General features: G+C 41.5%; 1 protein-coding gene across 1 annotated transcript; it reads right to left on the minus strand.

Annotated features, from left to right (window-relative positions):
- Positions 1–5,092: 5,092 nt before the first annotated feature.
- Positions 5,093–22,783, minus strand: ZSWIM2 (zinc finger SWIM-type containing 2). Its single transcript, XM_038422593.2, is given in 9 exon segments — positions 5,093–6,591; positions 9,383–9,536; positions 10,620–10,738; positions 11,886–11,970; positions 14,714–14,965; positions 18,008–18,227; positions 19,025–19,065; positions 22,257–22,333; positions 22,527–22,783. Coding segments are annotated over 9 exon segments (1,971 nt in total). The 5' UTR covers positions 22,740–22,783; the 3' UTR covers positions 5,093–5,781.
- Positions 22,784–25,790: the final 3,007 nt, after the last annotated feature.

Raw genomic sequence — 25,790 nt, forward strand, 5'->3', positions numbered from 1 at the left:
AAGCAACAGACAGACAGAGAGAACCCTTTATTCCCCACCCCCTCCAGCTTTTGAAAGTATCTTGTCTCCTCATTGGTCATTTTGGTCAGGTGCCAGCGAGATTATCCTAGCTTCTTAACCCTTTACAGGTGAAAGAGTTTTTCCTCTGGCCAGGAGGGATTTAAAGGTGTTTACCCTTCCCTTTATATTTATGTCACACACAAACCTTTGGCAATTACACCACAAGGAAAACAAATTTCTTGTTGTTTTTTGTGGTCTGACTAGTAACAGACACTCACCCAAATGTCTCATTACATACAAGGCCTGGTATGAGTAACTTGAATTAGGACGATAGGGTCAACAATCCATAATTTGCAGCTTTGGAAGTCATCAACTGAGGAGTTTACCTATGTACAGCAAAGTAAAAAAACTTCTGTATTCTGATGGGATACCACCTATCCAATGGCTAGAGGAAAGGAAAACACTCAGTTTATCTGTACCAGTGTGTTCTCTCTCACACACATACAATTAACAGGTGAGAAATTGGTTTTTAGTTATGCAGCTGCTTTGGGATTCAAATGAAGGGGTGCTGTCTTTTGCAGGATTGATTTACCTAACCAGATTTGTAGAGAATGTGCTTTAAATCAAATTAGCTGTACTAGTTTGTTGTACTCAGCAGTAATTAATTAAATGTCAAGATATTGGCTGATACCACTGGAATGGCTTCAGCTCCTAATCCTAGAGATATTTTGTCACGTGTGTCATTATATAAATTAAGTTTAAATTGTATAAAACTAGGAAAAGAATAAAGAGGATCAGAGAAGGGGAGCAAAATTAGCAATTTGGTGAGAATTGAGTTTTTTGTGGTACACTTTAGTCAAGCTTCCCAAAGGTACTGTATTGATTACCATCATTTTATATAAATTCAGATTACTGCTGTGAAATTCTGATCTTAAATGCCATTTAGGACTTGATGACGTTTGTGTAACTTTGGATAGAGGTATCTGAATTTGTTTCTAAATGCCATATGGCTGCAAAGATCGGTTTTAGGAAGGGAAAATACCTCTTTATACAGTGTTATATCATGTGACAGACTGGTGCTCTTTCTTGGATAGGATACCTCATATTCATCTTTTCTGTTTTCTTCAAAGGTGCAAAGATTTCGTATCCACGATTATATCAAATGTATTGGTCCCACTCCCTGGCTCCTGAGCAGCCAAAGGCAGAACTGAAATTATTACTTAAGCATGTTGATTTTCTTGAGGTCATGGAAATATTGCCCTGAAGCTCAGGGTATTCTTCCTAATCTATTTCATTCATATGTAGTTTCTTTCCCACTCTGCCCCATATTCACTGCAATTGTTAAATCTACTGAAAAGTATTTTCTTATATTGGCTCTTGATTGCAGGGACTATCTTGCTACACCAGTAGTTCTCAAACTTTTGTACTGGTGACCCCTTTCACGTAGGTAGCCTCTGAATGCAACCCCTTATAAATTAAAAACACTTGTTAATATATTTAACACCATTATAAATGCTGGATGCAAAGCGGGGTTTGGGGTGGAGGCTGACAGCTTGCGACCCCCCTCATGTAATAACCTCGTGACCTCCTGAGGAGTCCTGACCCCCAGTTTGAGAACCCTTGTGCTACTCGTTTGTACACCATGCAGCATAATGAGGCCCCAATACTGATTACAGATAAGAGACCTCCTGTCCAGTTCATCTTGAACAGAGTCGGCAAAAGCCACAACAAAGCTATGCACAGGTAATTCTATCTTCACAACTCCAGCAAGACATTGTTACACAACAGCATCAACTTCTTGTCCTGCTTTTGTACCACTGGACACTCATCTCTCAAACCCTCTCTCAGGAAATCGTAAACAGGTTAAGCTAGTATGATGAACCTATGGAGCTTTCTCCACATAAACAACAATTTTGGAGTCTCTGGTGCTCCCAGTGCATCTGGACCAAATATCCTTTTAAATGACGTCTAAGCTGCAGATGAGCAGGTAACATTTTGGAGAAGAGGGACCTTAGACAAACTCGAAAAGATTTTAATCTATTTTGTAAAAAAAAAAAAATTGATTAATTCTTAGTGGTTGGAATCAGATGTCAGTCTCTTTTCTTCCCTCTTCCTTTTCTTTCCCTCCCTTCATTTCTTTACTTTTTTTGTTTCTTTTTTCTGTACACCCCTCCACTTTATAAATGAACTTTTTAAAAAGTGTCCTGAATTGTCACTCAGGAATCACTCAAATCTTCAGCTGTATTCAGTGAGTGTGTTTGCTTCTTCCCTTCAATGGTACCCATTTTTCTGATGCTCTCTTATCAAGAGAGGAAACCATTCAAGAATGCTCCCTCTAACAGAAGACTTCAGACTGTTAGTGAATTAAGTAGAGCTCACTCATTAGTTGCTTAAATATTCTTAAATTCTGACCTATTAAATATTGGGAAGTTCGCTGGTTGTACGTAATGACTTTATGTGCTGCTCATCTGATTGATAGATTCATATCCAGTACAGCTCTACTTAATTCACTAACAGTCTGAAGTCTTCTGTTAGAGGGAGCATTCTTGAATGGTTTCCTCTCTTGATAAGAGAGCATCAGAAAAATGGGTACCATTGAAGGGAAGAAGCAAACACACTCACTGAATACAGCTGAAGTGACAGTGACAATTCAGGACACTTTTTAAAAAGTTCATTTATAAAGTGGAGGGGTGTACAGAAAAAAGAAACAAAAAAAGTAAAGAAATGAAGGGAGGGAAAGAAAAGGAAGAGGGAAGAAAAGAGACTGACATCTGATTCCAACCACTAAGAATTAATCAATTTTTTTTTTTTTTTACAAAATAGACTAAAATCTTTTCGAGTTTGTCTAAGGTCCCTCTTCTCCAAAATGTTACCTGCTCATCTGCAGCTTAGACATCATTTAAAAGGATATTTGGTCCAGATGCACTGGGAGCACCAGAGACTCCAAAATTGTTGTTAATGTGGAGAAAGCTCCATAGGTTCATCATACTAGCTTAACCTGTTTTCCTCCCCCCCCCCCCCCCCCCCCGCTGCTGGTGATGGCTTATCTTAAGTGATCACTCTCCTTACAGTGTGTATGATAAACCCATTGTTTCATGTTCTCTGTGTGTGTATATCAATCTCCCCTCTGTTTTTTCCACCAAATGCATCCGATGAAGTGAGCTGTAGCTCACGAAAGCTTATGCTCTAATAAATTTGTTAGTCTCTAAGGTGCCACAAGTACTCCTTTTCTTTTTGCGAATACAGACTAACACGGCTGCTACTCTGAAACATATCCAGTACGTTTTCAATAATTTAACAAAATGCATCCCATTACCACTGTAATCTCATTAGACATATGCTATAAATTAGAAGAACTACTTTTCTTTTTACTGGAAATCATAGACTTTTAATAGATTATTTCCACTTCTATGAGTAAAGAGGGCACATTTTCTCAAAGTTACATCTGATGGGTCCCCACCTGATTTGTATCTGCAAATAAATACTTGCAAAATTAAAGGCTGTGTTGAGTTCTAGTGGTAGACTGTTGTACTTTAAAAAAAAATACAACAAAAAAAAATATTAAAACAGATACACTACATCACAGCATACCTGATGGCTATCATTAAGTATAATTTGAAACAACTGGATGGAAGATAGCAATAAAATACTGCAACTAGAGAGTTTACAAGCACTACCAAAATCTACAGCATCTGATTTAAAGACCAAAGCAATGAAAGATGGCTGGGAAAAGACAGATGTCAAATTATTAGAATAAGTTTAATAAAATCACCTCCCATTTCTCACTTTATCAGTACCAAATCATAAAAAAAAATGGTTTGCTATCACAAATATCTACATTTTAATACTTGAAGTTTTTCTGTTTAGTATATTAGTAATTGATTAATTTATTGGTACATGTGATGGGGTGTACCTACCCTGCACCTGCCCTAAAGGGTTAACCGTGCTTTGCAGGCTGAGGAAGCCCCACCCCTCAGACACTGTTGCACATGCTCAGCCCGGAGGCAGAGTATAAAAGGAAGCAGCCCGCCTCAGTCTGGCTGAAGTGGGATGACACAGAATGCAGGATCTCTTCAGGGCTTGCTACAGGCCTCTATTGCAGACTCATGACACACAGCTCCAGATGGACTCCAGGCTGCCTGACAAACCCAGAGAAGAGGACACACTAGCAAGAGCTACTCAGATTGAGAGACCCAAGGGAACTATGGAGTATCACTGACGGAGAAAGGGTAGGAAGCGGCCCGGGGACTTAGACTTTGCTCCTGTGAGTGAACCAGGGAACTGGCCAGCATGTTTTGGGAGGATCCCCGCTGACTTGGTGGTGAGCACTCCCATCCCTGCCAGGGCCCTGGGCTGGGACGTGGAGGAGCAGGGAGGGCCCAAGTCCCCCTACCCTGGGCACCACATACCCCTAGGTGGCACCCCACTTCCCCAACAAGCCAGTAAGCCACACAGTACCCCAGAAGTGGATCCATTTATTGACTCTGGTTATTAGGCTATGGTATGCTGAGCAGCAGGCCCGTGTTATTGACTTGGGCTATTTGGTCACACTGCCCTAAGTAGAAGGCTAAGCTCTTGACTCGGGCTATTAGACCTCGCTGCCCTGACTGGGAGCGCTGCTTTATTGACTCTGGCTACTAGGCCCTACTACCCCAGTTTACACTCAGGGTCACTAATGTGGAACCTAACTGACTGCTATACAGCCTTTCCCTTTCTTCTGTCCATATGTGACCCAGTACCCGTGACGGGAAGTACCTACCCTGTGACAGTACAATACACAGGGATGCAGATATACACTAAGGTTAATGGGAGTTGTGTGGCTAAATTCCTATGCATTATCTTAAAAATTTACTCCTCAGATGACAGACTCTTTTCCTTTGGTCTGTACTCTGAAAATGAATGTAATTTTTGTTAAATAACCCAAGAGCTCCTTGTCCGATGTCAGATAAAAGCCCACCAACTTTTAGAAAATGAGTTGTCATTTAACCATAATACATCTTGTATTTTTACGTCAATGGAAATGTATAGGAAAAGAGTTAATGTCAGCAGAGAAAGAATGGCTTTAATATAATTCAATATTGTAAATAGGCTCTTTGTGTTAATTTTTTTATTGAAAATGACAGGTTCAGTCTTATTTCAGCAATATGTAAATATTAGTTGGATATAATTTGATATAACTAGATAAAATACTTGCTCCAATTTCAAATAAATTAAAGACCCTGATATTTGGCCCCCTGCAGCCTCTCAAACATATTAAGTTCCTCTTTTTTTGGCAGAAGTTAATTGGAGGTTAAAAAATGGTGCATCAAACTTTGATTGTTCTTTAATGGTGTGATTCTACTCTGAAAAGCAACTAAAAATAGCATTGTGGATTCCTATGTTTAGTGTATGTCAAATCTGCTTGCTTTACAGTACTCTGAAGCCCACTTTGTAGTCTGTTAAAATTTAAATATTTTATTTCAATATTGTAACTTTAAGTCTTTCCTGTTCTCTCAGAAATTCGATTATATCCTTAACTAGCCAACTAAGAGCTGTAAATTTTTTAAAATTATTAGTATTTTTGCAATAAATATTTCAGCTTAACTTTATTCACCTCAGCTTAGTTATTGGATCTGATTCTCGGACTCCATTAAGCCAGTCCAGTAGCGTAAAGGACCTTTAAACTTGGTAGAAACAGCCTCTAGGGAATACACTAATGTAAAATAAAAACTCAGACAAAAAGCATGAGTTTAAAACTATAAAAATATAGCTGTTTTCTAAATATTTCATACATTCTTTATATTATGACTTGTTGTTCAGTGGAATTCCTTGCATTAATAAAGCTACGTCTGTAGTTTTAAGGCTCAGAGGCTTATGCTTAGGTGGTCTTGCTAGAAGCCTTCTTTGCTGTCGGGCTTTTCCCACACACTTATTGTCCCTTTTTGGGAACGTAAAGTCAATTGTACCCCCCAAATTATCCTCAAAGTTCAATTTCCCAGGAAATCTTACACGTGCTGAAATTTCATGGTTATTTCTGTCTTCAAAAGCAACTACTTTGTTTGGGTTAGCATGGTCAGCGTGGTACACTTTTGCTCCTTTCTCTTTATTAGTACAAGTTCCATTTAAGCCTCTCATACCATTTGAAATTGCATCTTTACTAGATGTAACAGAATAGGATTTTTGAGAGAGTATTTTCTGGAAAGGCTTGTGGGCTAAATCCTTACCATGCCTGGAAAATTGTAGACTTAAATTTCTATCAATGTTGTGCTGACTAGAATCAGAATCTCCTAAATGAAAGCAGCTTAAACCATTTAAAGTTAAAGCCTGTTGAGAATGTGATAGATCTTTATGAAGTCTTTGGAGGCTATCTTGAGATTTTTCAAGTGTATGGCCTAATAGTGTTTGCTTGAAGAACAATCCAATTCCAGGTATGAAAAGCTCTGGTTCCATCTGCTTTACAAGTTTGGTAGTATTTGTTTGAGATTCTGGCTGATTGACATCACGAATGGCCGATGTATCCTTCCAGGTTAATGGATTATACACAATATATCCATCAATAGGACATGCATTTTTTTGGTGCAATAACCAGTTGTCAATACAGTCTCTGTGGAACTTAAAAAAGAGAGTCAGTTAAGATATATGGAGCTGTGTCCTGATAATTATCAACAATATAATAAATAATCCAACCTGAAAGAATACTACAGAAGTAATTATTCTTGCATGCAAAAACAACATTCTAAGGAGTCGGATTCTTCTCTTACCATTATAAACCAGAAGTACCTTCACTGGAGCTACATTAGTGTATAACTGGCATACTCCTTTCATGTAAAAAGTCCCAACTCTAATTTACTATGGAAAATGCCTTACCTCAACTTAGATTGGCTGCTGTAAATCAATACATTTGAAGCACATTGATTGATGTGCTTCAGATTTCAAATATATTTTTAATTGCCTCCCTTGAAGAAAACAGTTGCACCAATGCTCACTGATCTACAGACTCAATGTTGACTTCAGTATTTTTCTTTCAGCCTAATGCTCCTGGCACTTCACTTGCACTCTTTCTAGAAATCTATAAAAGATACTAACTATAGATGCTAGATTAATATTTGTTTGTGTACTTTCAGGCAACACTGGCTTTTCTTTTTACAGGATGTTGTGAATTGCTATAAAAATAGTTCATTGTGTTTGTCAACTAGAAGATTCCCAGCAGTTATTCAAATCCAAAAAAAGATGTCTTCTATGGGCTTCCTACGGTGTGCTGGAGAAGGGAAGGGACTTCTCCAGCAGCCTGCTTATAATGGTAGAGTATTAGAGTGGTCTAATCAGATAGGTAGTCCCAAACCATGGCATTTACAAAAACGTTTGCCAATTTATTGCAAGACATCTGAGTTTCAGAGGAGTGAAGCTCCTTTCTACAAATGTATATTGAGAGAACTCTAAGGTTGCAAGGCTAAGCACTCCAAAGTCAAGAAATACTATAGGTTACATTTCAGGAAACTCCTCAGAGCACAAGTCAGAGATGTTCCTCCCTCCAAAGGAGAAAAGGAATTTGCTCATTCGTTAGAGACACGGGGGTATGTCTTCACTGCAGGGGGGGAAAAAAAAATCCTAACTCAGGTTGAAATAGCAGTGAAGACCTGGCAATTCTGCTTTTTAACTTGGGTTGCAGTGTTGTAGCTGTGTCGGTCCCAAGATACTAGAAAGTCAAGGTCGGTGAGGTAATATCTTTTATTTGATCAACTGCTGTTGGTGAGAGAAACAAGCTTTTGAGCGTACACAGGGCTCTTCTTCAGGTCTTGGAAATGTACTCAGGTTAGGTCTACACTACAAACTTGTATCAGTGCAACTGCACTGCTGTAGCACTTCTGGTGAAGATGCTTTAAGCTGATGGGACAGTGCTCTCCCGTCAGCTTAGTAACTCCCCCTCCATGAGAAGTGGTAGCTATGTCAGGGAGAGAAGCTCTCCCACTAACACAGGACTGTCTACACAGGGGATGGGGGGGCGAGTTAATGTTGGTATAACTATGTGGCTCAAGGGGGTGGATTTTTCACAGCCCTGAGCGACATAGTTATTCCAAAGTAAGTGCGTAGTGTAGACCTGGCCTCAGTGTCACAGCTAAATACATGACGGAACATATTGTTTAGCATAAGTAGTTAACACGTATTTCAAGGGACAATTCAAGGTGAAGTGGGCAGTTTGCACCCCTCTAGTCATAGCATGGAAAGGAAAGAGAGAACTACTGGGAGGAAGTTGTTAGTAGGTTATATATTGTTGTAGTAAGTCAAAATCCAGTATTTCTATTCAGTCCATGATTTTTAGTGTCTAGCAAAGTTTTATGAATTTAAGCTCCCAGGCTCATCTTTTGAAAGCGTTGTACAGATTTCCTTTGAGGAAGAGGACAAAGAGGTCCGTTTTAGAGTGATCGCTTTGTGAAAAGTGTTCACCCGTAGGGGACGTGGTAGTTTTGTCTTATCATTTTCCTGTGCAAGTTCATTTGAAAGTGTAGTGATTGTCTGGTTTCACCCACATAGTTGCTATAGAGGCATTTAGTGCACTGGATGAGGTACACTACATGTTGTGATAGACATGTAGAACCCATGGATCATGAAAGGTGTGTTGTGGGGGGTGTTAATCATTGTAGCAGTGGAGATATGTCTGCACGTTTTGCATCTGTTCTAGAAGGGTGTGGTGCCCGTTTTAGTTGGTGTCCTGGTCTGTGGGGAGATTGCTTCTGACTATGAGGTTGGAGAGGCTGAGTGTAATTGTTGTTTATGGCTTATTACAACAATCTATAGCCCACTGACTCTCTTCCCTCCTCCCCCACCCCTTCCTTTCCTATGACTGGAAAGGTGTTACAGCCCTCTTCACCCTGAATGGTTCCTTGAAATGTATTAACTACTTGTATTAAACAATCTGTTCCATCCTGTATATAGTTGTGACACTGAGGCTACGGCTACACGACAATGGGCTGCTGTAATGCTGCTAGTGCAGATGCTCTAAACTGATGGGAGAGAGCTTATTCATACCCCGAGTGACGTTTTTATGCTGACATAAGCTGTAGTGGAGACATAGCTTGAGTAAGCTTTCCCCGAGATGAAGAAAAGCTCCGTGTAAGCACGAAAGCTTCTCTCTCACCAGCAGAAGTTGAAGAATAAAAGATTACCTCACCCACCTTGTCTCTAATATCCTGAGACCGACACGACTACAACACTGCATACAGAATACTTCATATATTCCCTCCAATGCTTACAATTTCATCAACTTTGCAGAAGAGAATAATAAGTGTCTAGACTATGTTAAAGATCTGAACCACAAGCATGAACACACAGGCTAACAGTGAGATTTTGGCATGAACATTGGGTTTTGGGTTCAGTAAAATTTAGAGCCTTTAGTTTTCTTTACCTTGTGATTACACGGCAAGAGTCTTGCACATTGACCAAGGCAAAAGATTTTCAAGCAGAGCCTACATTGCAGACCTGGAGCAAGAAAGTTGCTACATTTTCTAATCCACATCATAGGTAAAGATTTTACAATGTGCTTTGGGATGCAACTGGATCTAAACAGAAAATACAGAACATGTTTTTAGTACATAGTAGGAAAATAGCAATAGAAACTGAAACCTTCAAAATGGCAGGCTAGTTTTGGTGATGGGACTACTACTTTATAGGATGATGGTTCAGTAGATTAATGTGTTTGGCCACTATTACTGAGGCTCTGAGCTTGCTACAAAACCATCATCAGTGGACCCTTACTCTCCGCAGAAGAGAGGCCATTATGATGATCTAGTCTGACCTTCTGTGTTATACAGGTGAGAGAATTTCACTCAAGTAATTCTTGCATCAAGCCTATAACTTTTGGTTGAAATATTATTATAATCTCTTATTTCTGGGAGAACCAAGGCACAAAAAGGGTCAAGTGAGTTGCTCAAAGTCACGCAGGGAGCTTGTGCTGAGCCAGGAAATTAATCCTTATGTTCTGAGGCCTAGGCTAGTGTCTTAACCACAAGGCTATGCTTCCTCACTAAGACTTTCTGTGAGGTGTACATGGATTTTGTTTGCATGTATGGATCCTGTTGCAGATAGTGCACTACAACAGTATTCTGTTCTAGTACAAAGTGGTACAATGCTAGCTCTTAGTTATCAATGAACAAAGAATTTGATTTCAATAAGCACATCAATTCATATTTATCCAAATCTTTTTCATCTGCAAACCCAGGTGGTAAGCCTATTTTCATAAGGTTTTCTTATGATATTGCTAGTACTTTCTCTTTCCATTCAGAAATTCCACAATTAATATTTTAAATGCATAGTTTTTGCTTTTTTGCTGGCAGATTTTTGTTACAGCTATTCAAAGGGTAGTTCATAATGTGATGGTTTCAAATGTTTTTCCAAGACTCAAGCCATTGGTCTCTAAACACAGGTGAGCAAAATCACACTCACCTGCAAGGTGTATTTGAAATTTTATTTTAACAAGATTAAGAAGATACAAAGTTAATACACATTATCTGGTTTCTCTAAAGCATTTCCTGTTACCCTTTACAGGATCATATCTATAAACAAAAGTAAATATTAATGAATTGTAAAAAACAATTCTTTTTAAAGAATGTTGAAATTGATTACATAAATAGTATGAAATTTTTTTATCTTGAAGATGTAACCTCTCTTTAGAATTATCGCCTGGATTAATGCTTTTTAAATTTCCTCCTGGAGTTGACAATTGTGAAACTTGGTCAAGTGACCTCCACCTCTGATTTCTCTTCTGTTGAATACAGAAAGAGCTAATGAAAGATCACACAATATGGTGCAATAAGTAATTGAGGGGGGAAAAAACCTCCAATTTTCAGTAGCCAAAATGAGTTTCCCTTTTCATGATTTACAAAACCATGAACAATTTAACAAACTTTTCTGTAGCAACAAATGCAGATTAATCGCCATTCTGACTGAAGTCCCTGTATTTTAAGAGGCTCTCTTGTTTTATGAGGTTTTGCAAAAGCTCTGACGTGCTGTGCTGTCTTTCACAACAGTGAGGCCAATCTTGGCCCTTATGTCTAACAAATAAAAAAATCCAAATAAACTTATCCTTATGGATGGTGAACTTGAAGAGTTTATATTTCTGGATCTTTAGAAGCAAAGCAGCAGAAAAATCAAATGTATACACTTGAACCTGCCATTCAACCTATGGCAATCCTCATTCACATGGTTTGTGCCTTGACTCTACACAGTGAATTAGTGATGTAAAAAGTAACGATGGAAATGCACCAATTGATAATAGGCTAGATCACGGCCCAAGCCTTTTAGATCCTGGGGTAGGGCACAGTGGAAGGCCAAGGTAGACAACAGTGATAATCCCATGCCTTAGATCTAGGTCTGTGCTCTCAGCACTCCCTGACACTGTGGTTCCAACATAGCCATGCTGACAGGGTTCCTCCAGCTAGTGGCTGACCTGAGCATTTTTAAAGGGAGTGGGGCTCCAAGAAGTTAATACAGTATGGTTCTGTATTTTTTTCATAGAAAATGCCACTGGACATGAGGGCCAGGAGAGGGGATGACAACATTCAGTCCCTCAGCCCCGAAATGACCCATTATCTGTCTGTTCCCAGGTTCTGCAGAGTAATTTGAAAGGTCCAGAGCAAGACAGAAGACAAATAGTACAGAGGCAGCTGTCGTGACTTCCTCACCCCCACAATTGAGCGTATTTTGAAGTACTATTTCAGTTTATGGTTCTACTCCTTCCTCACTATTTAAGTATTTCATAGTGGCCTATAGTCCATCATAGGTAATCCCAGTCACTGTAACTGTGGTTTTTATTTTTAAAAAACAAGATAGCTTTACATTCCTACATAAAATGTTTCTATGTCTACCATTAGAGAGCTTTGGATATGATGCAATAAAATATAGTTCTGAACCTGTCGAAAGGTGAAAACATGTGGAGGATGGCAAATGCTAGTGAAGCATTCATGGCATAGGTGATATTCACTACACTCAGTGCACCTAAAAAACAAAAATATAAGGTAGTTAGAGTGGAATGTTAACAGTTTAGGAGAACTTATTAATGTATGAAAAGCCTTAGTTGAAAATTCTACTATTTAGTATCAGGAAGTCCCATATTACAGTATAAAATTATCTGAACTCAAGCCCATTTCATCAGTGAAACTTTTGAGAAAATAAAACCTGTTCTGGCTGAATTTTATACAAAAGTGAATAGTGTTGTTCGGGTCCACAGACTAATTCAAAGGGGTCAGCGAAAAGTTGTCATTACCACAGAACAGTGGTTTTCAACCTGTGGTCTGCAGACCCCTGGGTGTCCGTGAACTATGTCTTAACTTTCCAAAGGGGTCCTACACCTCCATTCAAAGTTTTTTAGGGGTCTGCTAAAGAAAAAACCATTGGTGGATTCTATACTTTAAGGAGAAAACCCATATACATTCATTCAGCTTGCTGTACAGCAACACTTCTGTATTTTTCTCCTAAGTATACTAAAGCTCATGATGAAGTGGCACATGCACACTGTTCAAGCATTTCATGCATCCGATGAAGTGAGCTGTAGCTCACGAAAGCTTATGCTCTAATAAATTTGTTAGTCTCTAAGGTGCCACAAGTACTCCTTTTCTTTTTACTGTTCAAGAAGTAATTTAAGATGAAGGAATCCTGGAGGATGCTCTTCAATAAGAAGGGCAAGAGGGGGAGGGGAAAAAGCAAACCTTGTGGCCACATGCTGCAGGGGAGGATGGGCAAAATATTTTCCAAAGGTGATTTTGGGTTGAACATTCACTTTTTAAAATAACTTGATGGCTGTCTATATTTATTGAAAAGAAGATTCTAGCGGAACAGTATTTCATTTAAAACACAAATGGTTCAACATAGCTTTGGTACATTTGACCTTGATGCAATTCTCAGCACAGCTGATCTGAAGGAAAAAGCAACTAGTTAGCACAATGACCCTGATTTGGCAAACAATTACAAGAATAATTTGAGAGGCAAGCTGTCGAACTCGTTTAGTGGATCAATTTCTGTTGGTGAAACGGACAAGCTGTGGAGCTACATAGAGCATCCATCACTAAACAGACAAGAGGCTAGTGCTTTTCCAAGCTGAGAAAGATGAGTCCCTCAACCAAGGAGGGGTTGAAGTCTCTGGAAACTGAAAATAGGTGAGAAATGGGCTTAAGCAAAGAACCTTCACCTAGGAAGACAAGGGTAGCCAGCATTTTGTTCTTCTGTGGAAGGTCCAGACAGAGGGAAAAGTCGGTTATAACTGAGAAGAATACTGGTGAGAGACAACCGTCTTGAATAAAGCCTGTACTTAGCTAGATTAAGTTTAGATGCATTTTCAGTTTTATTTGCTTTTAAGGGCATGTCTATGCTATAAAATTAAGTCGACTTAAGTTAGGTCGACCTACAGCCACTGCAGTATTAAATTGGCTCTTCAGGTTCACACTCTGCCCTTCTGAAGGCAGTGTGTGTCCTCACCGGGAGTGCTTGCACAGACTTAAGTGGGGCATTGTGGGGCACTGAAAGCCAGAGCCCTGGCACTGACAGCCCTGGCCATCTGCCCTAGGTGGGCTGGTGGGGCTTGGGCTGTCAAAGGCAGCAACGGGCAATGTAAGCAATGCAGTGTCTTACACGGACAGCGTGTTGACCTAACTACATTGACCTAATCTCTACGCCTCTTGCAGACGTGGTGTTAGTACATCGCCACAGCAGGCGAGTTAAATTGCAGGAAGAACATTGTAGTGTAGATGCTTACAAAGTTAGGTTGATTATAAGCTGCCTTATGTTGACCTAACTCTGTAGTGTAGACCGGGCCTAACCCTTTCTAACTTTATTCCTTTTACTTGGTGTCATTTAACCTTTGTCCTATAATTAAAAAATAAAATCAATTTATTATAAACCAACTCAGTGATGTGTTTGCAGGGAATGGTGTATTTACCCCACTAAACAAGCTGTGATGTGCTTCTGTCTCTTTAAAGGAACAAACAAACCTTTTTATTTCTCTGAACTGTCCAGGAGACAGCTAGATATTGCAGAGTACATGGTTTGAGGAAAATTTGGGACTGGGCACGTATTGGGTTCACCTTGGTCTTAACCAAGGCTTGTGGAAGCAGAGAGGGGCCATCAACAGGCTGCTGAGTTGCTCAACCAGGGCTGGCTGCGTAGTGCACAGACACTTGACCTGCATGCTTGTTGCTGGCTGTGAATGTCCCAAACTGGGATCTACAGTAGCAAGGCATTGTGAGACACACTGGGTTAAAGGGTAAAAGATGACAACCCCTCCCTGGACTGCACCTTCCTGAACCCTGTGTGTTCTCATCTACCTTGTCTCTCCAATATCTTGTCACAAACACAGATACAACACCACTGCAAACACAAATAATTTTACTTGCATCACTGGCAATACAACATCTTGTGTGAGTAAAGTTATTTGTGTGTTTCAGAGGATATAGCCATAAGTCTTCAGATGAAATGCATTATACTAAGAAATTCTGAGGTGCTGACTCAACCTCGTACATCATTGAGCTAAAGATCCCATTAGGAGTCTGTTACACCGATCACTGTAATGTAAGTTGACCAGTGAGTCATAATTGAGTGTATAATCAGATTTGAACCAAAGTCATCTAACCCACAGAGAAACATTGTTTGTTTTTAGTTTTAGTAAAGACAAAGAGGAATAAGTAGTAAAGTATAGTTGTTACAAGGAATTGTACTGTTAAACTAGAAGAGTTTTAAAAGTACATACTTGTAGCATTTTCCCTCAATTGGAAATGCTCTGCAGTTATTACAGGGGAGTCCAAGGTGTTTGCCAAGTCTCACTTTCTCTGTTGCAGTCACAAGCTGAGTGGAGTTCCTGAATTCTTCTAAAATGAGCATTAATGGTGCAAATTCTTCTCTACAGAGGGGACATTTCACCACAGAGTCACTCTCCTGTTCACCCTGGTGATCAGCCCAAATCTTCATACATGTGATGTGAACATTGTTTCCACAGCTGTACCTACAGAAAGTAAGATTATGTCTATACAATCTTAAGTTAACCTATTTTAGGTCAACTTACAGCCACCACATTAATTACTGCAGTGGCTTATGTCCACTACCTTCCTTCTGTCAGTGGTGCATGTCCTTGGCAGAAGTGCTTCCACCAACTGAAGAGGGGCAATGTGGAGGACTGAGAGTCATGGCTCTCGGCTCCACGCAGCTCCCCACTGGGAATCCAGCTACCGCGTGGGGCTTCTCGCTTCCATGCTCTCAGCTGGGAGCAGGGACGGGATGGGACAGGGGGCAGACAACAGGGGTTTCTCGGCTCTGCTGGGGAGATTCGTGCCTAGAATCCGGTCAGCTGCCATGCTCCTGGTGGGGAGCGGGGAGCCAGGACCCCAAGAGGCAGCAGGGCTCCCAGTGAGGAACAGGGAGCCGGGAAGCAACCCAGCTTGGAGTGGAGACAGGGGAGCCAGGAGCCAGCTTTCTTGTCAAGTTCATGAAATTGACAAGAATGACAGCCAATGTAAGGAATGCAGTTACCAAAAGAAACTACAGCATTTGCTCAAGAAACTCCCTGAAAAAACACAAGAACAAATCCGCACAGACACACCCCTGGAGCCCCGACCTGGGGTATTCTATCTGCTACCCAAGATCCATAAACCTGGAAATCCTGGACGCCCCATCATCTCAGGCATTGGCACCCTGACAGCAGGATTGTCTGGCTATGTAGACTCCCTCCTCAGGCCCTTTGTTACCAGCACTCCCAGCTATCTTCGAGACACCACTGACTTCCTGAGGAAACTACAGTCCATTGGTGATCTTCCTAAAAACACCATCCTAGCCACTATGGATGTAGAAGCCCTCTACACCAACATTCCACACAAAGATGGACTACAAGCCGTCAGGAACAGTATCCCCGATACTGTCACGGCTAACCTGGTGGCTGAACTTTGTGACTTTGTCCTCACCCATAACTATTTCACATTTGGTGACAATGTATACCTTCAAATCAGCGGCACTGCGATGGGTACCCGCATGGCCCCACAGTATACCAACATTTTTATGGCTGACTTAGAACAACGCTTCCTCAGTTCTCGTCCCCTAATGCCCCTACTCTACTTGCGCTACATTGATGACATCTTCATCATCTGGACCCATGAAAAAGAAGCTCTTGAGGAATTACACCATGATTTCAACAATTTCCATCCCACCATCAACCTCAGCCTGGACCAGTCCACACGAGATCCACTTCCTGGACACTACGGTGCTAATAAGCGATGGTCACATAAACACCACCCTATATCGGAAACCTACTGACCGCTATTCCTACCTACATGCCTCTAGCTTTCATCCAGATCATACCACTCGATCCATTGTCTACAGCCAAGCGCTACGATATAACCGCATTTGCTCCAACCCCTCAGACAGAGACAAACACCTACAAGATCTCTATCATGCATTCCTACAACTACAATACCCACCTGCTGAAGTGAAGAAACAGATTGACAGAGCCAGAAGAGTACCCAGAAGTCACCTACTACAGGACAGGCAACAAAGAAAACAACAGAACGCCACTAGCCATCACCTTCAGCCCCCAACTAAAACCTCTCCAACGCATCATCAAGGATCTACAACCTATCCTGAAGGACGACCCATCACTCTCACAGATCTTGGGAGACAGACCAGTCCTTGCTTACAGACAGCCCCCCAATCTGAAGCAAATACTCACCAGCAACCACGCACCACACAACAGAACCACTAACCCAGGAACCTATCCTTGCAACAAAGCCCGTTGCCAACTCTGTCCACATATCTATTCAGGGGATACCATCATAGTGTGGCTGATGTGATTAGGCCCTATCAGAGGCTCGTTCACCTGCGCATCTACCAATGTGATATATGCCATCATGTGCCAGCAATGCCCCTCTGCCATGTACATTGGCCAAACTGGACAGTCTCTACGTAAAAGAATGAATGGACACAAATCAGACGTCAAGAATTATAACATTCAAAAACCAGTTGGAGAACACTTCAATCTCTCTGGTCACTCGATCACAGACCTGAGAGTGGCTATACTTCAACAAAAAAGCTTCAAAAACAGACTCCAACAAGAGACTGCTGAATTGGAATTAATTTGCAAACTGGATACAATTAACTTAGGCTTGAATAGAGACTGGGAATGGATGGATGAGTCATTACACAAAGTAAAACTATTTCCCCATGGTATTTCTCCCTCCCACCCCACCCCCCACTGTTCCTCTGATATTCTTGTTAACTGCTGGAATTAGCCTACCTTACTTGTCACCATGAAAGGTTTTCCTCCTTTCCCCCCCCTGCTGCTGGTGATGGCTTATCTTAAGTGATCACTCTCCTTACAGTGTGCATGATAAACCCATTGTTTCATGTTCTCTGTGTGTGTGTATATAAATCTCTCCTCTGTTTTTTCCACCAAATGCATCCGATGAAGTGAGCTGTAGCTCACGAAAGCTTATGCTCTAATAAATTTGTTAGTCTCTAAGGTGCCACGGGTACTCCTTTTCTTTTTACTCTGAAAAGTGTCTACATAGACAGTGCAGCATCTTAACTACACTGACATAAGTCCTACGCCTCTTGTTGAGGTGCTTTTATTATGTCTGCATAGCAGGGGAGTTACATCAGCAGGAGGAGCTTTTCAGGGTGTACACTTCCACTGTTTTGTTGACAAAAGCTGACTTTTGTCGACAAAACTGTAGAGTGTAGACAAGGTCTGAAACAGGCATCAATTACTGTACCCTGTCCATAAACATTTAGAAAATTCGGTATCATTAATACAATAGTTTTTTTCAGCTACAACGCAACAGTCATGCACTACTACTGCTTTGTTTTAAAGAGCATTTATTAAAAAAAAATCGGTAAAAATTAACTATTTAAAATTATGATTTTTACATGTCAAAACCAGCCCTCCAATGGGATCCCTGCAACATTAACAGTGTAGAAACTTGCTATCATTAGCTAATATAAAAAACTTTTTTTTTGAGTTTCCACCATGAAAACAAACTAGAAAAACTATATATCTAACCTGCAGTAAGTAATGGGAAACATTTTCTTTAGTAGCTCTTCCTGGCAAATAGGACAGATGTCCTCTGCATCAATTTCTTTCTGATTAATGTATCCATCATCCTCTTTCTGAAATGTTTTGGTGGAGAGAGTGTTTACTCTTGAGGCGAGGGGCTGTTCTTGCTGTAATCACTGAAGCATGTCATTGATCTCTCCTTCCAGAAGACCCAGCTGAAAAGTATCTACAGAAAACTCAAATTAAAGCTCTTTGGCAAAAATTTTATTTACTAATACTCAGCTATAATAACTGTCAGGCTAAATCATCTGCAGCGAACCAACTCTCTCAGTGCTTCTAATACCAGAAATGTTGTAAATCTTCATTTGTCATTTGCAATTTGTAATGATAGTTTTGTACAACTTCACATCTAAATCTGATCTTTATGGCAAGTTAGGTTTCCTGAAACAGCACCAAAATATGGTGGTGTATATGTATTAGCTAGGAGCAGAAACAACCCAAAACATCAGCTATTAATTTATTCCATGTATTAATTTATTATTTATTAATTTATACCCATCACCCCCAGAATCTGTGTGGCACAAATATGGCTAGAAGAGAGTTGCACTTTCTGTAATGAGCAGTACTAGGTGCTGTGCAGAATCTGTCCAAGTGCAAAATGGATTATATGTTTGCCAAATCAATGAAGTACTTGGATCTGAAAATGTTTTAGGATACCCTGAGTGGGACATGTGCTTTATTAAATCACATGATCTTCTACTCCAAGGCCCTGAAAGTGTTGCAAATGACTAGATTTTTCTTTAAGTACTTTACAGTTGTACCTTTAGCAGCAGTATTACAGATAGGAAAAAGGTATCATGTTTCAGAATTCTGAAAATGCCCCAAAGCATAAAAATGTTGGTATGCTAGTTAGGGAAAAACAATCATTTGATCTAAAAGCTGATCTTATCCAACCTCCAGAGAACTTTGCCTTTAAACCCTATGTGCAAGATAAAACAAGCAAGCAAAAATAATTATACTTACATTCATGGTTTCTTGGAATTTTGAATTTTTTCAACAATATCCTAACAATGATAATAAGATAACCATCAGCTGGTGCTTGTGGAAGTCAACTAAAGATAACTACTGGCTATTACTTTCAGTTTTACTGTGACGTTGCACTCCATAATGTTTTACAGAAATATTCTTATGAGTGTGAATATGCTTATGAGTAACTGGAATATGCTTTAGGCAAAAGGTCTCTTGTAAGGTATCATTACAAAGCTTAGAGGTGCCACAAGTACTCCTTTTCTTTTTGCAAATACAGACTAACACGGCTGCTACTCTGAAACATTAAAAAGCGTATAATCTACTGAGTGTGTTCATCCTATTTGTATGCACGTATCATTATTGTATCTGAAACTAGAAATATGAGGTATAACTCTGAGGTCCTATTGTAATTATGCAAAGTGTGGGCCATTAATGGTGGTTTAGAATCTTGATGGCTCCCACTGACTAGTTCAATTGGTTGTAAATGGCTCTGTTTACTTGCAAATCTTCCTGGGTATGTGTGAGCCAGCCCTAGAAGAATAGAGGCTGGGGTCGCACAGGACATGTGAACATGTCACCTGATATTGGAATCCATCTTAAATCTGTTACTTTTCCTTTTAGAAGGAGGGGTGGGGACCCAGAGAGACAAAAGATTCCCGCCTTGTGCCAAAGCTATAAAAGAGGGTGGAACAGAACAAAGGGGGCGGCCAGTCATCAGAACACACCTAGTTTCCACCTAAGATGTCTGCTGCTACTAACAAGGACTGTTCCCGGGGAGAGGATTGGGCCCAGACTGGAAAGGAGTCTAATCTGTGAAAGAAGCATATTGGAACATCTCTGTGGGTGAGATTTTAAATAAACGGTAAACAGTTTCTTAATGTATTATGCTTAGACGATGTGTTTTTGCTTTATTTTGCTTGGTGACTTACTTTGTTCCATCTGTTATTACTTGAAACCACTTAAATCCTACTTTTTATTCTTAATAAAATCACTTTTGCTCATTATTGAATCCAGAGTAAGTGATTGATACCTGGTGGAGCAAACAGCTGTGCATATCTCTCTATCAATGATATAGAGGGCGGACAATTTATGAGTTTCCCATGTATAAGCTTTATACAGAGAAAAACGGATTTATTTGGGGTTTGGATACCATTGGGAGCTGAGCGACTGGGTGCTGGAGATAAGTGACCTGCTGAGAACTTTTTGGTTAAAGTCTGCAGCTTTGTGGGGCGTGGACCAGACCTGGGTCTGTGTTGTAGCAGGCTAGCGAGTCTGGTTTAACAAGGCAGGGTTCTGGGAGTCCGCAGCTGGCAGGGAAAATGGGCTCAGAGGTAATTCCAGCACATCAGGTAACAGTCCCAAGGGAGTCTTTGTGACCAAACCCATCACATTTACATTTCAAGGACAACAGCCATCTTAAATACTTCAGAGAAGAAAATATTAGGACTAAAACTGTAAGAACAAAAGTTTATAGTGCTAAGCTACAAATGAGATCTTACCCAAACTGGGGTCATATGTGCCTCTGCCGGTTGTTTGAAAGCCTCAAAACTACCAATTATTTTTTGCTATTTCCCTCCATTTCTTTGACATTTTCTAATCCATGACAGTACTCTAGCTACTACCCCAAATCTATTTGGTTTCTTTAAGAACCTCTTGTGAGGGACATTTTTGAAATCGAAATTAAAATTACATCCACCTGTTCTCTTTCATCCACTATTTTGTTTGCACAGTCAAAGAATTCTCTTAGAGTGGAAATACATAATTGACTACATCTAACTGGTTAAATTGCACACTGGCATAACATTTAGAGAAACAATTTCATGCTTGAATGGATTGCTTTTTGGAAAAGTTAATTCTAGAGCAAACATGAGGAGAAACTTGTTGTTTGAGTCTTATGTGATACAGTAGCATTTAATTCAAAAAGTAGAAATAGCTATTAAATAGTAACAACACCCTGAGGGGAATGAGGAAATAAGATACCAAAACATAATACTCTAGAAACTTTAGAAGGGGAGAGTTAAATAAAATGAGATGGTTAGTCAAAAATGCCTTAAAGTTGCAAGTAAAGTCCTTAGAGGTGGCATGAATGCTGCTTAAAAATCTCAGAAGGCCTGTGCACTGCAGAACAAATAAGGAACCAAGCAGACCAGGAGTGAACCAATATGGCTAAATGGCAAGGTTTGAGAGGCCATTTGAGCTAAATAAAAATCCTTCAAACTTTGGAAATCTGACCAATGGACAATCAAAAGCACATACGTTACAGCAGGTAAGAAGTAAGAGGGAAATCAGAGGTCCAAATTGATTTTGAAGAGCAAATATCCAAAGGTGTCAAAACCATCAAGAAATTCTTTATGAAGCCTCTCATAAAATTGGTAGGTTTCAGAGTAGCAGCCGTGTTAGTCTGTATTCGCAAAAAGAAAAGGAGTACTTGTGGCACCTTAGAGACTAACAAATTTATTAGAGCATAAGCTTTCGTGAGCTACAGCTCACTTCATAATGCATCCGATGAAGTGAGCTGTAGCTCACGAAGGCTTATGCTCTAATAAATTTGTTAGTCTCTAAGGTGCCACAAGTACTCATAAAATTGGTAGTCTGCTGAATAACCAGGGCCTAAAGGGAGAAATTAAAGAACATAAGGACATTGCTGAGACTCTAAATCGTTTCCTTGCATCAGTCTTCACCACGGAGGAAGTGGGTGGAGATACCTATCCTAAGCCTGCTTTCTCCTGGTAATAAAGATGAAGTACTCTCAGAGATCAGGGTATCAAAGAAGAGGTGCTAGAGCAAACTGATAAATTAGAAAGCAACCAATTTTCCTTTACAGCAGGCCCAGCTCGTTTGTCCCCAGCAGCTGATGTTAACCTAGGGCGTTTGTAATTTACCTGAATCTGAAGTAAGACTCACTGGTCTGTAACTTGCAGGTTCGCTCCCACTACTCTTTTCCAGAAAGAGATGAAGTTTGCTACCCTCTATTCTACATTTAAAATAGGTAATTTTAATGAGAAAACCGCACAGTATTGGTAGCAATTCAGCCACCTCCTATCTTAGGTGCCTTTCCCTGCTCTTTCACCTATACTATGAGGGAAGGGGGTTTGTTTCAGCCAGTCCTGTTTTGACACCTGCTCTGTACCACCAGTGCTTCATCCTCCCTGGAGGAAAGGCCGGAGTAAGGGCTGGCACTGCCCCCGTACGCGGGCTGGAGATGCCCCAGGAACCACGCCTGCACCAGCAGATGTGGCTGCACAGCTCCTCCTCCCTCAGGCCCGTGGCGCAGGCGCAGGAGTGCGGCTCCCCCAGGAACGCCTGGGGGCGCAGGCGCAGGAGTGCGGCTCCCCCAGGAACGCCTGGGGACACAGACAGACAGCGGCGTGGGTCGCGGCGCAGCAGAGCTGGGGCCTCGGGAAGGACCTCGCGGCCCCCTCGGCTGGCTCCCCGGCAGACCCTGCGGGGCGGCGGGTCACTCAGCACCCAGCGGCGGGCGGGGCTGGCGCGGCGCCGCGGGCCCGCCCTCCGCCTGCAGCACGAAGCCGGTGGGGCCCAGCTCCCGCACGATGCGCATGGTGCTGCCCAGCGCCTGGTCCTGCCGCCAGCTCAGCCCGGCGCTCGGCCACCGCCGCCGGGACATGGCGGGGTCCCGGCTGGGGGCAGGTGGAGGGTCCCAGACGGCAGCCGCCGCCACAGACTCTCCGCCGGCGACGCCGGGCCCCATAGACACGGCGCGTCCCCGTGAGCATCTCGCGCTTCTCAGCGCGCGCGCCCCCGTGGGGGGGGGCAAAGCGACGCGGTGACGATGACTGGCGGGGTGTGACGCGCGCGGCCCCTGGGGGCCACGGCAGCCGTTAATTGCGGGTGTGGCGCGCGGCGGCCGGTTCCTAGCCGCGAGCCCTCCCGTGCTGCGGGGGCGGCCGCGGATCGGCCTCCGCCCGGCGCTTGGCCCCGGGGCTCCCGTCTAGAGCCGCGCAGCTCCGTGGGGCTCGGACTGCTCCGTCTTATTGTTCGGGAAATTCGTGTTATTTCGTGCGACCGCCTGCCGGTGTCGGGATGGGTCGGGTCAGGTCCTGCCCCGGGGTAAGAGGCTGGGGGGCGTCCGGCCTCCCCCTGGGGAGGGATTAAAACAAAATTCCAGGTACGGAGGCGAGGCGGGCCGGCCGGGGGTGCTGGCGAATAAATGTCCCTCCCCCCCCCAGGCAGGGCCCGGGCCTGGTCCCACACCGGGTGTTGTGACCTGGTGCACAGGGTCGCAGCACCACTCAAGTCTGGCGGTGGCCTGTGTGGAGCAGGGCAGAGGCCAGGCCAAACCGCAGTAGTGCTGCCTCCTCCTCCCCCCCCCCCCCCCGCCAGGTTTTTGCCATTCTTTGGTTTTCATCTTATTTTGTGTTCTTTCACACTGTGTAAAAAAAAAAAAAAAAAAAAAAATCACATGTAAGTAAAACTGCAACCCCCCCCCGCCCCCCCAGCACCACAACAATCCACAGCCTCCCACACAATAGATTTAGCTTCAAGGGGCATCTGGGAGGGGTTTGGAGCAAACAGGCAAGTATATAATGGGGACTCATGGAGCAGCATCTAAGCTCTTCTTCCCAGTGTGTAACTGCTCTTTTATTGCAGGGCCTTTCACCTGTGGGCTTTACCTTTTCCTTTAATCTTTCATGGCCATTGTGAGATGTCTTCTGCTGCAGCGTTATTAATGTTTGGTCTTAGTTCTCTCTTCATTAACTCCACCTTTCTATAGTCTTACTGCCAGAGTGTGCTTCACTGAAGTAAAATCTTGGTGGAAGTGACCTGGCTGCAATGCAACCTGGATGAGGAAGGGATGCTTGTTTGCAGGAGAACCTTAAGAATGGTCAGGGACAGTGTTTACAACACCAGCTGGGAGGGAATGGATACTTGCCTTGTGCCAAAATCATTCACATCATCATAGGTAACAGGCCCAGAAATAGCAGCCCTAATTTAGAACTTAATTGAAATGCTGTGTGAACTCTTTACCTTTCTTTAACGTCATTTTTGCATTTCCCTCTTTATTTTGAGTAACTAAAAATAAACCTAAGAAGGCTCAGAGGTTTATTCAGTATTATATTTTTACTCTTCACTGTCTGTAGCATTTCCTCAAGGTTGAAAATAACACTTTGTCCTCTACCATTTGGCAAAATTTGATTATTTTCTTATGCAGTTGAAATTAATCTTTCTTTTGTGTTTAATTTTTTCTTGCTTATGTACCAGTAATGTAATATAATAAAATGTGAGTGCCACTCTGGGAACAGTATTTGTTAGTAACCTGGTTTTTGTGGAGCCAATAGGGGGAACTGTTGCACTTTGTTTCTTTCTTAATCTTTATATAAGTATTGATGATCATTATTTCTTTAGTTATTTTATTTTATGTATCTCTTTTTGATTAATTACCAGTCTCATTCTTTAGGTTTCCTTACATAATTAATTCCCCTAATAATAATATTAAAAATGGACAGCTCATTCCATTTCAATGAAAAATACTCAGCAACAACAATAGTACAGGTTTCAGAGTAGCAGCCGTGTTAGTCTGTATTCGCAAAAAGAAAAGGAAAATAGTACAGACCTCTTTGAAGCCGCACAGTGATTTAACCTCTCCTACCATCTGCTCATCACTCCTCCAAAGGTACAGGAAAGTAATTATGATGGAATTGTGTCTATTCAGAGGATATTACAGTTCCTACCATCGTGTGTCAATATTAGCTCAAATATGTTGTGCGCATATCTGACCATATTCGGCTTAGAATTGTTCCATTGGGAGGTAGGCTGATTCTGCTCTTTTTTCAGTGGTAGAAGAGGCTGGAGTCTTGCCTGCACAGATTTCAGGGGATCAGCAGGAGACCACGAACTGCCAGTTCTGTATCCCCAGTGTCCTCCGCTACCCCTGCTCCCTGTTATTACGTAACAACTTTGTAAGAATAATAAAAACTAGCTCTTTTTCTATGCTCTTGTGATATAACTGAATTTAAGCGGATGAACTATAATTGCTAATTCAGATAGGAAGATTCTCATTTTTGTAAATTTTAGCTTTACAAGTTGATTACAGAAACACATTTGCTCTGAATCTATCATAAAGGAGAGTTTTATGTTTGTATCACTATTTCTGTCCAGCAGTAAGTGCAGATAGGCTTTGCTTGGATAGATAATGTAAAAGTTATACAAACCAACAAAAACGTGTAACTAACTCTAATAATTGATGTTTAGTTGTAAAATAGCTCTGATTTTTTCAAGCATCACAATAATTTTCTGTTGTCTGTACTTATAATTTTGGTCACACAAGATTCCAACAGCTGAGAATCAACCTTTTGGATGTATTTGAAAACCGGATCCTTGTTTGTATTGACTATACAGGAAACAAACTTTGGGCACATCAAAATATCAACTTAAATGTTTGAACAACTTGTTCTTGAAGATATGATAGGGTTTGCTTGATTGTGCATGCTATTATTTTATTATTTGTACATGGTAACTAGTAAAGGCCCCAGTCAGAGACCAAGACGTCATTGCTAAGCACACAATTCACTTGAACAATACAACTGATAAACAGTTTCCTTCTGTTTTCATATGCTCAGATTTCCAAAACATTCACCTATTTGGCTGGAATTTTCTATATTTGGTCTCTGTGCAAAGGTGCTTGTGTGTTAACTCACAGGCAAAATGTATTCAGCCGTTTTTGAGTTATGGAAGAATGGGGAAAATACTCTGGTAGAAGAAATATTCTCACAATTAAAGGAAAACTAAAAGTGGCTGAACC

Source organism: Dermochelys coriacea, chromosome 11 (assembly GCF_009764565.3).
Source record: "Dermochelys coriacea isolate rDerCor1 chromosome 11, rDerCor1.pri.v4, whole genome shotgun sequence".
Lineage (NCBI taxonomy): Eukaryota > Metazoa > Chordata > Testudines > Dermochelyidae > Dermochelys > Dermochelys coriacea.